The following is a 14247-nucleotide window of genomic DNA, read 5'->3' as shown; positions in this document are numbered from 1 at the left end:
TAAGCAAAAGGAGTATAAAAAAGGCACCACTGATGAACAAAAGTCTGAAGCAGATATAGCCCAAAATCTGTCAAAGAACAAATCCGACCACTAGCAAGAGGAGCCATAAAAGGTTCAAGGGATAACATAACAAAGTTCATTAGAGAGGCACTAATCAAGCGGCTCCAAAGAAAACCCCAGTAATCAACAAAAGACAAGTTCAATTTAGCAGCTTCGGGTCGCCTTATGCGCCAGTAGAACTATTGGACGAGACTTCTGACAGGGCCTCATTCCCCTTGCTGGAAGCTTCAGTGCGTCTTCCGTCCATCATCTTCCCGATTGGCATCTGAGATCAAGGGTTGGAGAGCAACTTTCTCGGGCATACCTTGGATCTGTCGAGCGCACAAACCTTTGTTCCTAAGCTCTGAATGACTTCAGCGTTGATTGTTGGCGGGCAAGCATTGCAAGCTAAGCAGGTATTGTCCTGGCAAGAAGATCTGCGGAAGCCTTTGTTCTTAGCTTTGATGCGGTCACTCCTTCTAACCGAGGATTCACACTCCGGTGTGGCCTTTGTACCCAATCGGATTCTGGCTCTTTTGTGTGTCCTTGCTCCCTTCATTTCAGCTTCATCTGTCTTGCTAATTCCAGGGGTCGAAGTTCCCACCTCTTCCTGAGGGAGCGAGCAGATGAGGGGGCTAGAGCTTGGACATTTCAAAGGTATTGCGAAGGCCATCATAGCTGTTGAGTTGGAGCACGAGAGCAAAAATTCCCAGGTCTTGGAGGCCAGAAACTGCTTGGCCCAGTTAAAGTGTTCTGGAGACATGAGCATGTTGATGAAGAAAGCAGCCCAATCAGAAGGTATCTGGGTCACCTGCTCAGGACAGCCAACAGGAGAGAAATGTTGGGCCCAAAGTCTGAAAATATTGGGGTTCAGGCAAGACCTTCGTTTTTCCATATTAAAATCATTGGGTAGGGAAAGGCAGTCTGGTAAAAGCGAGGACATTCTGTCCTTGACATTCTTGGGCAGGTGGTTGTGGTTCACATGCTGGTCTTGAGTGAAGACCATATTTATGTTGAGGTTAACGAACATATGACCCTCCTGGGCCACGTTCTGACCGAAGATCACTTCCTCCTGAATAGGAGCTGGCAGCCCAAGGACCACCTCCTGGACATCCTGGTTCCCTTCCTGAGCCCCCATTTGGACCAAGTTTCCCTGTTGAGCCCCCAAATGCTGTGCATGAAAATCCAAAGGCTGACCCATTTGTTGGGGGGGTGGTGCAATGGGATCTTGCACTATTGCTTGGGGTAATCCCTCATTGAAGACAACCATAGGTAGCAGTGGAGCATCCAGGTCAGGGGATGGAGAAGCCTGAAGCGATGGAGACAAGTGAAGGTGAAGATCCAGTTCCATTTGCGGCTCTTCTTCCTGGTGTATTGCCTGAGCTTCCTCCAAAAGAATATCTAACATGACTTCATCATCTATTTCTTCCTCTTCACCTATTTCATCCATGAGTTCATCTTCCTGATTGTTCTGATTGTCCTGTATTGGGTTGTCATTCAGATCAGGAATACCCTCATCCTGATGAAAGGCTGGGTTCTGAAAGTCACCGAGCTGATTTGGTGGAGCTTGAGGCTGGATGCCTGGAAGCACAAAATTGTCATCTAGCCCACCTGGGGGTATATCCTCATCCTGCAGTAGACCCCCCAACAAATTCTGCTATAAAATTTCACATTGAACCGTGTACGAGACCCCTTCGAAATCATCTCCCTTAGATAAGATAAGATAATGCGGTATATCAATGAGCTCCGTCACTCTTGCTTTTATAATTATTCTTGCCAGCACATTATCTTTTTGCCAAAGGATCATTCTGCCAAAGGACCGGATGGCAACTTCAATTTCACGGATTGAGCAGCTATCCAGAGGAAACCCAATGAGCATTAACCAGCATTCTCTGTTGAAATTAACCCTTCTAGCATTAGCAGCTCTGTTGTGCTGTACAAAAGAAAAGGCGAACCCATTGCGGAAATGGGGACTTTGGGCAATCAAGGCATCTCTATCTGACGGTCGACCCAGCCGAACGTAAGCTTGCCCCCTTCCAAAAGGACAACGCTGGATATCTAGAACCTCTAGACCCAAATCATGTTCCAAGAACTGCAAGATGACATTGCGCAGAGGACCAAAGAGGATCTCACCAGGGGGAAGATTTGTCACAGTGACAATTGCCAGATTCTCATTTCTTGGAGTCGCCCGGGGGATAACAACCCTAGCAAACTGTTGGCAGCCTTGAATGATGACCCTATTGAAACCGGCGAGCATCATCGGCTGAGGGTCTACATTGAGAAAAGCCATGGGTGCTGGGGGGAGTGACAGTGGGTGGTAGGTGTGGAGGTTCACTGAGGTTGGGGAGAGCTGTCGCAAAGGGGGGGACCCAACGAAGACGAAGGGGTCAGAGCAGGAGCGACGGTTGCGATGCCAGCCGGGGGGGGGCAAAAGGTTGGGCGGGTGAAGTGGGCCGCTGGCCTGAAGATGGGCCGGCCTTGAACCAGGTGAGATGGCAATCAGAGGGCCAGTCACCAGCTGAGAGGCTTGGGGAAAAAGCGCAGCCGAACCACAACGTTTAATGAAGCTTTGGAGATCGTGGTAAAGTTTGCAGTCATTACGGGTGTGACCCTTCTTTTTACAGTGCCAGCAACAGATACGGTTGACACAGGAGGATCTTTGGTGGTTGGGAGATAGGCATCGGGAACACATGAGATCTCTGCTTCCAGCTAAGGCAGAGCTAAAGATCCTAGAAGCTATCGGCCAACAGGCTACGGCCGACCTATTTTCCAGCAACCTTGACCGATTTGAATTTGGAAAAACTAGACGTTGGAACACTGAAGGCCTGGCTTTCTTAGGGGCTAAAAAAGAAGGTCTAGGATTAAACTTGGCGCCACCAAGAGAGACCGAATTGCGATGGATTGATCGACGTCTGAGGGGGACCAAATTGGCACCAGAGAGAGGAACAGTGTTACCCGAATTCATCTTAACAACATCCACAAAAGACCGAGAAGAACCAGAAGAAAGATGAGCTTTTGATGCCAAAGAAGGCGAACTGTCAGCACGAAAATCCTTAACTGCTTGAGAAGAGCTTCCATTAGATCGATGACCAGAGAAAGCTTGAGTCATCTTACCATAACTAGCAGCATTCTTGAATTCAACATTCCAAAAGCTATTAGAGTTCAAGTTCGACTCATCAGATATAAGAGAAACTGCTTTTCCTTTTCTGGGGCGCACAAGCTCCCAGTGATAAGCAGATCCAGAATATTTCTTGGCAAAGGTGTATGCATGCGCTAAACCGGAGGAATTGTTGAAGAAAAACCCAACATGAAAACCATCACAAGAAAAATCCTTGAGATCCAGACAAAGAAAGCCAACATGTTTGGAGGACACATGAAACTTGTAAACTTGTTGATCCAGGTGAGAAACATGAAGACCAGAAGCATGCCCGCCAAGAACTGCTTGAAGGCAATGACTCACAGAAGCCGGAGTCAATCTGAAGTTGTTCCTGCTGAAAGCTATCACCAGAGAAAAACCTTGCTGCTGAGAAGACGGAGGATGAACCACTTGGGATCCGAGCAGATCTCTCACCTTAGCAGCGAAGGCAATGCCATGACTCTGCACAAACTTGAAAGAAGCCATGGGATCTTACCCAAAATGAACCAGGAGAAGGGGGAAAACACCAGCCAAAGGGAGGCAGGCCACTAGGGATGATGAAAGACCCACGAGCCGGGCGACCGTCGTCGGAGAAGTGGACGTCGGGACCGGGGTGGTCACCGACGGGAAGCTCCCAGCGCCCTCCGGATATCAACTGTTGTAACAGTTGTCCACCGTAGAATCTATGGTTAACCAATGTCAGTAGCTATTGTACAAGAAAAAGGAGGTTTAAATATTTAAATGTGAGCTCAAAGTTTGAACTTTGTATTGACGGGAGTAACTGAAGAACAGGCTCAAAGGTTCAGTATGAGCTCGTGTTCTGCCTAAAAATCAGAGATTTTTATCTGCAAATCTGTTGATCCTTGGGACAAAAGACCTATCTATCACTTATAGCTCTATACATCAGCTACAAAAGTTGAAAAAGGTGTACAGCAAGTTGATATTCAGTTTTGGAAGAATTTCAGTGGGCAAACTGCATCTCAAAGGGAGGAGCTGAACCTTGATCTGCAAGTCTGCTGGCCGCCTCTCTTGCTTACGGTCGACGCAATCGCCTCCTTGCCGCCTCTCTTGCGGCGCCGCTTTAGTCCATCGCAACACGTGTCGTTTGCAAGCGCCAGCGCAGCACCTCATCAAGCAGCTGCTGTCAAGCCACGGAAAACCTTACCTCCTGCGTATAAATAGGCCAGAGGCGTCAACGAGCTCATCTCTTTCTCCTTTCTTCTGCCGCAAGAACACCGAGCTCCACCAGTCCACCGCCACCGTGCAATTTTGCAAGCTCAGCTCCTCCGCCGTCCAGTTTCTTTTGTCCATGGCTTCTCTGCAACACCACAAGCTTGAACACTGCATCAATCAACCACAAAATCAACCGCCGCGCCAAGCTTGATTAATTCCATCTTGTTCACGCACGCAAGAACAGAACTTCATCTCGCGTTCAATTCCGTGCGCTCTGCTGCCTTCCGCTTCGATTCCTTGTTTCCACAGTTCCTCCACCACTTAAAATCCACCCCACATCCCTCTCTTCTGCAACTCATCACCGGCGAGGCCGATTCCGCCGCCCTTCCCATCCGCCGGCCGCCGTGACCACCCTCACGGTGAGCTTTTGCTCTGACCCGCTGGGCACCCACGGTCAAGGGTCGAGCAGCTGTGGCTTGACTCGGGGGCCCGCACGTCAGTGACCTCGGCTAGGTGGAGTTCGGGTGAGAAAAGAGAGTCTCCAAGGGGGTTTTCTGGGAAAATGGTTTAGGTGTTCAAAAATTAGTTTTAAATTCATTTTTCGTATTTAATTCATTTTAATTTGTAGAAATATCCAAAATTAGTAAAACTAATTTTATTAGATGTATTTTATTTTCATTTATTCATTAAAAATTCTTAAATCCTAGGAAAAGATAATAAAAATTAGGTATTTATTTAGTGCCTTTGTTTAAGGTATGTATATAAATACTTAACATTTATAAAATGTATAAATTTTGAATAATATTTTATTATTCACAAATATTTATTAATCCATAGGAATTAGGTTTTAAGATTAGAAATTATTTATAATACTTTTCTAAATAAAAGAAAAGGCTTAAGTTAGGTTAGTAAGAAATTAAATTGTGGGTTAATATTTTATGGGTAGTTAGTGTTGACCTGCAACTTTATCATGAAGATAAGTTGATAAGTTGTACAGTTAGTGTGTCAAAAAGGTTTTGCATATCCTAACTGTTGCATATCCTAACTGTGACTTGCATTGTATCGTAGAACCTGAAACTCCTGAAGTGGATTTTGTTCTGAAGTGGCATCATATCGTAGAACCTGAAACTCCTGAAGTGGATTTTGTCCTGAAGTGGATTTTGTGGATTTGTCTGAAGATTGTCAGGAGTTCGAGGAGGGTGTTGAAGTTGCTCATTTTATTGAAGGATTTTTCGCAGGAACTAACATTTTGTGACCCTAGGCAAGCCCCGGAGCATCTACACCTATCTAATTTCAAAAATTACTATTCATGTGTCCAAATTACTATTCATGTGTCCAAATTAATGGATTTATCTGAAGATTCTCAGGAGTTCGAGGAGGGTGTTGAAGTTGCTGAAGGGTTTTCCGCAGGAACTAACATTTTGTGACCCCAGGTAAGCCCCGGAGCATCTACACCTATCTAATTTCAAAAATTACTATTTATGTGTCCAAATTACTATTCATGTGTCCAAATTAATGGTTATTTCCTTGTTTATGCATTAGGTTTAGAAGTTGATTGAAACCTTACTTTTATGCACAATCCGACCTTGTTTATTAAGGACATCTTTGCCATTCTAAGTATCTCTGGTGCTCAGCAACCTGAGGTAATTTGTTCATACATGTTTGTATGAAGGAAATGATCTATTGTGAAAATAGTGGACGAAAGCTTGGATGGAATCGAGAAAGAAGTCTTGAGTTCTGTAGTTCCGTATACTCGCTTAATGAATTAAGGCTCGTTCATTGTATTAACCTTTGATCAACTGATATTACCTGGTTGCTTACTGTTTATGGGACCAGCAAAGCCCGGTAGGTTAGTTGGCTCTTTGAGTAGAAATATCCTTACTCGTGCTTGGCGTGCAGTGGAAGGGCTGGTGCATAGCCTGAAACTCATATGGAGATCAGGCCAGACGTGAAGTCCCATATGGGGGTGCGTCCCTGGGTTCGGGTAACTATATTTCCAGTCTTTGGGTACGACTAATCGAAAGGTTGTTATGTGCAACCCGATCAGTTGTGTATATCTGGTGATTAGGTATCTCCTGCAGGATGTAAATCGGTCCAGATCGCCACAATTCTCGGTTATGAATGCACTTGAATTAATATTGTTGTATGATATTAGTTCCACTTGATTGATCAAAATATTTTTATTCATCTAGTCTGGTTAGGTAAGACCTAATTGTGGTTAACATCATAAAACTAAGGTTTCACAAGTAGTAAGCTTTTCGCAAAATGTTGAGTTGTCCAATACACTAAAAGGCTATCTAAAAGGCTATCATACTCATTGGAACTTTATTTTAGTTTATTTATACTGGTTAGACGAGTCAGTCTTGCTGAGTACCTTTGTACTCAGGGGATCCTATGTTGTTGTTTTCAAACATGTAGCAGCAATCTACTGAAGAGGAAGGCCCCGAGCTTCCTCCCGAAGAACTAGGGTATTTTTCGGGTCTCATAATGCCTTAGTGTTGAACATAATTGTTTAATTACTTTACTTCCCAACTTATTTAAATTTGAAACTCTAGACTTATTTAAATTTGAAACTCTTAGAATGGTTTAACTACTTTAAATTTATTTCAATCTATGGTTTGTAATAATTTGTAACTTTAAAAATGTTTGTTGATGCTTTCCCATCGTGGAAGCAATCTTGATGTACGACAAAGATTCAAGTTGTGGATGATTCGAGGCGTCCTGAGGACACTCGATGGACTATCAGATTTAAATTGTTTAAAATGTGTTTTAGATAATTGTTGTTCCAACAGCGATTAGGCGCACTTAAGCTAGTTTAAGTCGGATGGTTCCGCTACAGCGCGACACCTTCACAACACACATAAACATTCAATTTAACATGGTGAAAATTTAGAGATGATAAGAGACTACGAAATTTTTCTTGGTGTGGCTGCACCCAGCACATATAACCTAGCTCCGCCCTTGATGGTAAGAGGAGGGAGGGGCAGAGGGGTAAATGATTGGCGCCTCCTAGGAGGTAAGCGGCACCCGAGGATGTAGTTGTCAACAGCCGGCAAGTGGGTAAGGCTTTCGCCTACGCCCTATTCCCCAAGCAAGCCACCATGATGCATGAGGGGGCACCACTAGCCATGGGCACTGACCCCACATGCCGCTACCACACAACGAGCTGGGGTCGAAATGGCCGCAACAAGTCCTCAACGATGGTCGGTGGGGGCTGCAAAAGTGTAGATCTAATTTCGAGCCGCTGTGGACCAGGAAAGTCATTGGGCAAGGCTCGCATGCCCCTCGCACATGGCGGCATCATGCTAGCCTAGCCGAGCAACCTAGCGGGGGTGGTGGGTGGCACCACCGGTTGTACGGGTAGGGCTGTATAGATCCAAGCCACAGAGAGACGGATCCAGCCACTCCATCCCGGCAACTAGGGGTGGACTCACCGGTGATCAGGGTTGGCAACGAACGTGAGCAAGCCCCTCAAGATCGGGGCCGTGCGGATCCGGACCTAGGGGCGGTGGATCCGGCTCCCAACATCCGAGTCCAGTAGGGGAAGGCAGCAGCTAGTGGCTGACGACGTGCAAGTGGGATGGAGGTGAACATGAGGTAATGTCCATGACAACCTAGACTTTGTGTGGTAAAGTAGGGTGGAGAGAATAGGGACGGGAGAGAGATGTGGGAGGAGCCTAGCGGTGGCGGCCATTAGTCGAGAAAGGGAGGAGGCTAGTGGCGCGTGGTGCTGTTGCCCCTGCGTTGCCCACGTGAGCGACGCGGGGCAGCCGGCGTAGATTTTGCTAGGTTCATAGAGAAAAATTATGATATTATTTCTGATTATTTCAATTTTAAAATAAACCTAAAGTTATCATCAAACATTTGTTCGTTTAGTAAACACGAAATAATCCCGATCTTCCATTCACCCCGATCTCTGCTTCTCGTGCCTTCCTCCACAGGAGCCGTTGATGCCGAATCCAACGGTGCGTAGCCGGCCCAAAAATAAATTCCGTTCCGTTGCGCTCGCCGTTGGGGACTCGGGGCCGAAGGAGTAAGCAAAGGCAACATCAGGAGAAGCTTCGCTTCGGCGTGGAACCACTTTCCCCCTTCTCCCATCCAAGGCGATCGAACAAGCCCCAAACCCAACCCCATCTCCTTCCCCGGCCTCTCTCGGCCGCCGCCGATCCACCGGCGATGACGCCAGGAAGCTCCGCCGCCGGATCGGGCGTCGTCGGTGAGCAAGCGATCCCCCTCCTCCGTTCCATCTCGCTCCGTATTTTTGCTCGCGATTTTTATCCGAAAAATCGCGCGGTTCGGTCGTGCCCGCCTCATCTTGTGCTCCGCTGCGGGTCTGATCTGGTTGCCTCTTGGCCCGACGCCGGCGCGCTTCCCGCTCGTACCACGCGGATCGCGGGGAATTTTGGGGATTCCAAGCGGTCGGACGTGTTAATTGACTGGCCACAGATGTTGTCCTCCGGCGAATTTAGATCGAAGGCGCGACGAAACTACGGCCTGTGCTGTGGCGGTGGGCTTGCATCAGTCGTTATGTATTTTGCTTTATTTGGGGAGGTGGGATTTGTAATACATGCGGAGGAATTCCAAGTGGTGAATGCGATTTACGACATTTAATTCTTAGAAAAGACTAGAGAGGGGATACATCAGATGGACGTGCTATTTTCCAATAATTTGTCTCTTTGTTGTACATAGTGCTCATAGCTCTAGGTGCCTACCAAAGCGTGTGTACATGTGCTACGCTGATTGGTGCCTTGTTACTCATAAAAGCAGAGAATGGGTATTCTTGCTCGGGTTCCTTTTGAACTGAGAAACCTGTACACGATTTAGGCATTTAGCTTGTGCTGCACACATACTTTTGTGCCATCACCATTCTTATTCTAGCCATGTTGCTTATATTTGTTGTGCTGAGGATCTAAACTAGCTTCTTTAGATGAGGTAATCACCAACTGTGTTGCAGATGTTCACAAGCAAACCAGAATATCTCTTATGTTCTTAGGATTTCTGAGTGCTTTACAGCAGACATCCAAATATACGATACCACAGGTGTATTTTCCATTAGGTATCCCTTTGAGCTGTGAATTGGGGATATATATAATTTGTACCACAGTCTGTACACAATTTAGGCATTTAGCTTATGCTGCACACTGACTATTGTGCTGTCACCGCCACCACTATTATTCTACCTGTGCTGTGTATATTTGTTGTTCTGTGGATCTAAGCAAAAATTGTTGTGCTGAGATGATCGCCAAATGTATTGCAGCTGTTTATAAGAAAACCGTAATATCCCTTTTGTTCTTAGGATTCAAGTGCCTTACAGGAGACATCCAAATATATGGTACCGCCCACTTTTAGAATTATCAGAGAAGAACCCATGACCACAAAAATACGCTATGCATTTCTAACATTGTATATAGCCACTCCTCTTTTGTTGCCTTTGTTTTTGGGCACGTGTACATGTGGTGTTAATCACAAATTCTCTCGGTATTGAGAAGAGATCAGATGGTTATTGAGTGCGGGTTTTTCTTGCAAGGCTGCTTGATCACTCTTTGATTTCCTTCTTTTCCCAACCACAAATCAAATTGCTTCGCTTTATGTATATAGTATTTTTTTATAAGCAGCAATTTCTAATACTTTTGTACTTTCTGTTTTTCTCTATGTTTGCATAGTAGGACCAATCCTTGGACCCTTGTTGCCAACAACTCCATTTCTTTTGGATCGCGTGCAAATAATAACTCAGCTATTGTTGTTCAAATGAAACCTGTTACAGAATAATGCACTGAGTCTGTTTTGCATTTTTTTTTTCATTCCTAGAAGCAGATATTTTATTTTATGAGTTCACATTCTGCACAAACAGGTTGCATATTTATGGCTAACTTTTAATTATCTTTGATTCAATTACGGAGGATACTATTCCTTCTTTTTTCCCAATGGCAGAAGAAACTGCATGTATATAGGTATCAAAAGTTTATTACATTACTGGAGCTGACTAAAATGTAAAATGCCCGCAGTTCCTCGGAACTTCAGACTGCTAGAAGAGCTTGAGCGTGGGGAGAAGGGCATTGGAGATGGTACAGTGAGCTATGGCATGGATGATGCAGATGACATCTACATGAGGTCATGGACTGGCACAATCATCGGCCCACATAACGTGAGATTATGGCTCTCTTTACTCTAAATCCATCCATTAGTATATTCCCCTTTTCCTCTCTATAACCTGGGTCAGAAAATTTGGTTTGTAGGTTTTGGTTAAGAATTTATAAGTGTCATTTTTGTTGTTTTGATTTTATTGAATTCAAATCAAATCTGGTTTCCTAACCACTAGAGCCCAGGAAAGAATGCAAATATGAATTTTTTCTTAAAAAAGAGCTGAAAATCTATATATACCTCTTTTATGTTGTTCTTCCTTTAATAGTGCATTTACCTTCATTTGCCTTGGTCTTTGTTAGTGGAAAAATTAAACAACTGACAGGCTGCAATATATGCATGAAGAGAGTCACGACATAAAACTTATATGTAGAGATGCTCTTCAGCCTTTCAACTTCCTTCCAATTTTCACACAAGGCCTGCAAAGCCACTTACATGTTCCAACACATATTGGAAGTATGCACTCTGCTTAAAATATAAGATAGAAGTAGTAAAAGGTTGCACTCTGTTCATTTTGTAATGACTTCTTTCAGTTATTACTTCTTTATTGAGTTGTCTTACACTCCTGCATCTTCGTCAACTGGCAGACTGTCCATGAGGGTCGTATCTACCAGCTGAAGTTGTTCTGTGACAAGGACTACCCTGAGAAGCCACCATCTGTTAGATTTCATTCAAGAATAAACATGACATGTGTTAATCATGAGACTGGAGCGGTAACAACTGTCTTACAGTGGTTCATGCAGAATATAACTTTCACATTTGATGTTTAGGATACTTTCTGATTGATACATCCCTTTTTTTGGTGGGCATGTAGGTTGACCCGAAGAAGTTCAGTGTGCTGGCAAACTGGCAGCGTGAGTACACAATGGAGTACATTCTAACCCAGCTCAAGAAAGAGATGGCGTCACCACAGAACCGCAAGCTAGTGCAGCCTCCAGAGGGGACATTCTTCTGAAAAAGTGTTTGCTGGCCATATCGGGATCCAACAGCAACAACTCCTGTGCATCCATGGTGACTCCAAAAAACAGCTTCGGCACCTTGTGCCTATGATTGATTTCTAGTATTGTGTGCCTACTATCTGTTAACCACCTTGATAATGTATCGGGTGAGCTTTGTTCCTTGTAATTTGCCTGGTGGTTGCTAATGGGATGGAATGAAACGGTCGTGAAGGATGTGTAATCCAAGAAATTGCTGTTGGTCAATTGCTGCTGTTTCTTGCATATATGGTTCTTTGCAATGAGTTATCTCATTTCACCTAGCGTTGCTTGCATGTTTTTATTGACACAGCTCGCATAATTGTGGATCAAATATGGTCTGAAGCAAATGGCGATCTTCATGCTCAGAGGTAATAAAGATTGAGAGCTCAGTGTACTGCCCAAGGGAAGCAAATGACGCTGCTCATGATATAGCTAGGTTTTGATTCCTTTCTTACATAAGATTGTATGCAATTGGGTCCTCCATATTTTATCATTAGTAGGATCGTGGTCAACGTAACATATTTGATAATTAATAAAGTCTGCATGATGGCTCTTCCTTAAAGAAAATTCTCGGAATATAGTAGCCAGTTCTGTTGGGTTTGCTGCAGCGTTGGGCTTCTTCCGCAGGCATGCCCGTGCTTGCATCATTTGGTATGAACGTATGGTTATTTGGATCACAATCTCGGGTAAGAAAAAGAAGGCTGAAAATTTTCTTGTTGGCCATGGTTTATCTTGCGGTCACCCAGAAAAGTAAAAATGAGCGTCAATCTTATGAGCGTCAATCCAGAAACTACTTCTGTATCTAAAGCAGCTGGAAAAGATGCCTGCAGAGTGAGCCACATGGGCTGAAAAACGTTGCTGTAATTGAGCGGAATAAGTCATGATCTACGGTTCATCCTCGTCCGACTGGTCGTTGACCGAGTCAAAGAAGTTCGATCTTGCCATAGCTTTCCTCGTCACCTCCTGGAAGGTGGCGGTGGCATTCCTTGGCCCATAAGGGATACGGATCCGAGGGGTTGAACCAGTCGGCGCCCCTCCGAGAGTAGACTCGCAGAGGGTTATGCACTCGGTCAACTGAGATGCGATCTGATCCATAGTTTGGACAAGATCGTCAGCGGAGAGAGCCATGGAGGCTCCATCCTTCTTTGCTGCAGAGTACAGCAGATTGTTGACTGGAACTCGAGGGTTCCTAGTCTGCAGCGGTCTGCCGAGGATTGCTCGGTTAGCTAGATCCTTGTTGCCAATCAGATTGGATTTGTTAGCCAAACCTGAGTTACTCGCGACCGGTACTGTAGGCCGATTGGAGGAATCGGATTTGTTAGCCAAACCTGAGTTACTCGCGACCGGTACTGTAGGCCGATTGGAGGTTTCGATCTTCTCGATCGAGAGACTGGGGATGATGCAGGGCACCTCCTCGATGAGAAGCTAGCCCCTGAGAGGGACTGAGTGATTGGCCGCACGATCGCCGGCGGCGGAGACAACGTGATGTCCCCAGAAGGGAATTGCCAGTCCCATTGCGGCAAAGATGATGCAACTCTTCGGGATCTTGATAGCGTCCATCAAGCTCGCCAACTGATATGGCGAACCCCTACCTAGCGCGCCAACTGTCGGGGAATAGTCTGGCAATCCACCACGGGGTAGACCAAGGTGGTAGATGTGGAGCGGATCGCCGCGCCTAGAGTTAGATGGATGAACACAAGGACACAGGGAACACAAGGAACTTTACCAGGTTCGGGCTACCAGATTGGTGTAATATGTTGGAGTATGTGTGTATTATGGCCCAATAAGGCCCATGTATGACTACTATATAGCTACCCTTCTAGGGTTAGTCCAATAGACGAGGAATTACATCTCTATCATGGTATCAGACTAGGTTTTCTCCTCACCTCCCTCTCCCAGCCGCCAGTGCCAGGGCGCCGCCGCCAGCAGCCGTGGGCGCCATGGTCGGCGGCCCTCCTCCCCCTCCTCCCTCCTACTTCCATGCCTTCCCATCCCTTCCTTCCACATGGGCCCAGGTCGCCTCGGGAAGGCCTCCCGCGGGCGCGGCCGCCGCTTCCACGGCGCTGGCCGCCGCCGCTGGGATCCCTGGCGCGGGCGCGGATCCAACCCCCGGCGATGACGCGGGCCACGATGGGGCTCTGGACGGCGCGGACCAGGCCGCAGCCGCCGCTGCTGCCGCCGCTGCGGTCCTACGCGCGGGCGCGGGCGCGGGACGCGACCCTGACGGCGCCGCTGCAGCCGCCGCTGCGGCCCTCCACGCGAGCGCAGGCGGGCGCGCGGGCGTCGATCCAGCCGGCGTGGATCCAGCCGCAGCCGCGGCTGCTGCGGGCGCGGGCGGCCGTCTGGCCCAGTGCTGGCTTCGTGCTGCCACGCCTTCCCTTCCCTGCCCCGCCTCCTCTGCCACCTCCTCACCAACACGCAGCAGGCCCTCCCGATTCAGCCCTCGCTGCGGCCCTCGTCGCCGCCCGGGCTGCTGCCGCAGAGGGCCAACCACGCCTGCGCGCAGCGGCCCTGACCTGGGAGCGCGAGCGTGATGCGGCCGACGTCTTGGCCTGTCAGATTGCTGAGGCGGAGCAGCTCCTCGTCCACCCGGTGTACCACGACAGCACTGCCACCTCCTCCGGCTTCGGCGCTCCCCGTCCGCCTGTGGTTGTCTGGACCGACCCGGCCGATCCACTCGTCGCGCAGCTGCATTACCAGGCCGAGGGCGTTCAGAACATCAAGAGCTTGGTCCCAGTCGTCCTCGACCCTGAGTCGCCCTCCTACGCCCGCTGGCGGGAC

The 14247-nt window shown here is 47.1% G+C and overlaps 1 protein-coding gene across 1 annotated transcript; it reads left to right on the top strand.

Moving 5' to 3' along the window:
- The first annotated feature begins 8369 nt into the window (after nt 1-8369).
- On the top strand, nt 8370-11691 carry LOC117843732 (ubiquitin-conjugating enzyme E2 variant 1C). The gene is made up of 4 exons (XM_034724413.2): nt 8370-8564; nt 10354-10493; nt 11077-11202; nt 11304-11691. Exons 1-4 carry the CDS (start codon nt 8525-8527, stop codon nt 11442-11444), a joined length of 447 nt encoding a protein of 148 aa, XP_034580304.1. The 5' UTR covers nt 8370-8524; the 3' UTR covers nt 11445-11691.
- The last annotated feature ends 2556 nt before the right edge of the window (nt 11692-14247 follow it).

The sequence above is a fragment of the Setaria viridis genome, chromosome 2, assembly GCF_005286985.2.
Source record: "Setaria viridis chromosome 2, Setaria_viridis_v4.0, whole genome shotgun sequence".
NCBI lineage: Eukaryota > Viridiplantae > Streptophyta > Magnoliopsida > Poales > Poaceae > Setaria > Setaria viridis.
The sequence above is the reverse complement of the archived record's forward strand: the minus strand, read 5'-3'. Positions and strand labels throughout refer to the sequence as shown.

Bases quoted from the DNA above. Each gene is read 5' to 3' on its own strand.
- LOC117843732 (XM_034724413.2), top strand. From the start codon at position 8,525: ATGACGCCAGGAAGCTCCGCCGCCGGATCGGGCGTCGTCG. The intron at 8,565-10,353 runs GTGAGCAAGCGA...AAATGCCCGCAG, and splicing joins CGCCGGATCGGGCGTCGTCG to TTCCTCGGAACTTCAGACTG. The intron at 11,203-11,303 runs GTAACAACTGTC...GTGGGCATGTAG, and splicing joins TTAATCATGAGACTGGAGCG to GTTGACCCGAAGAAGTTCAG.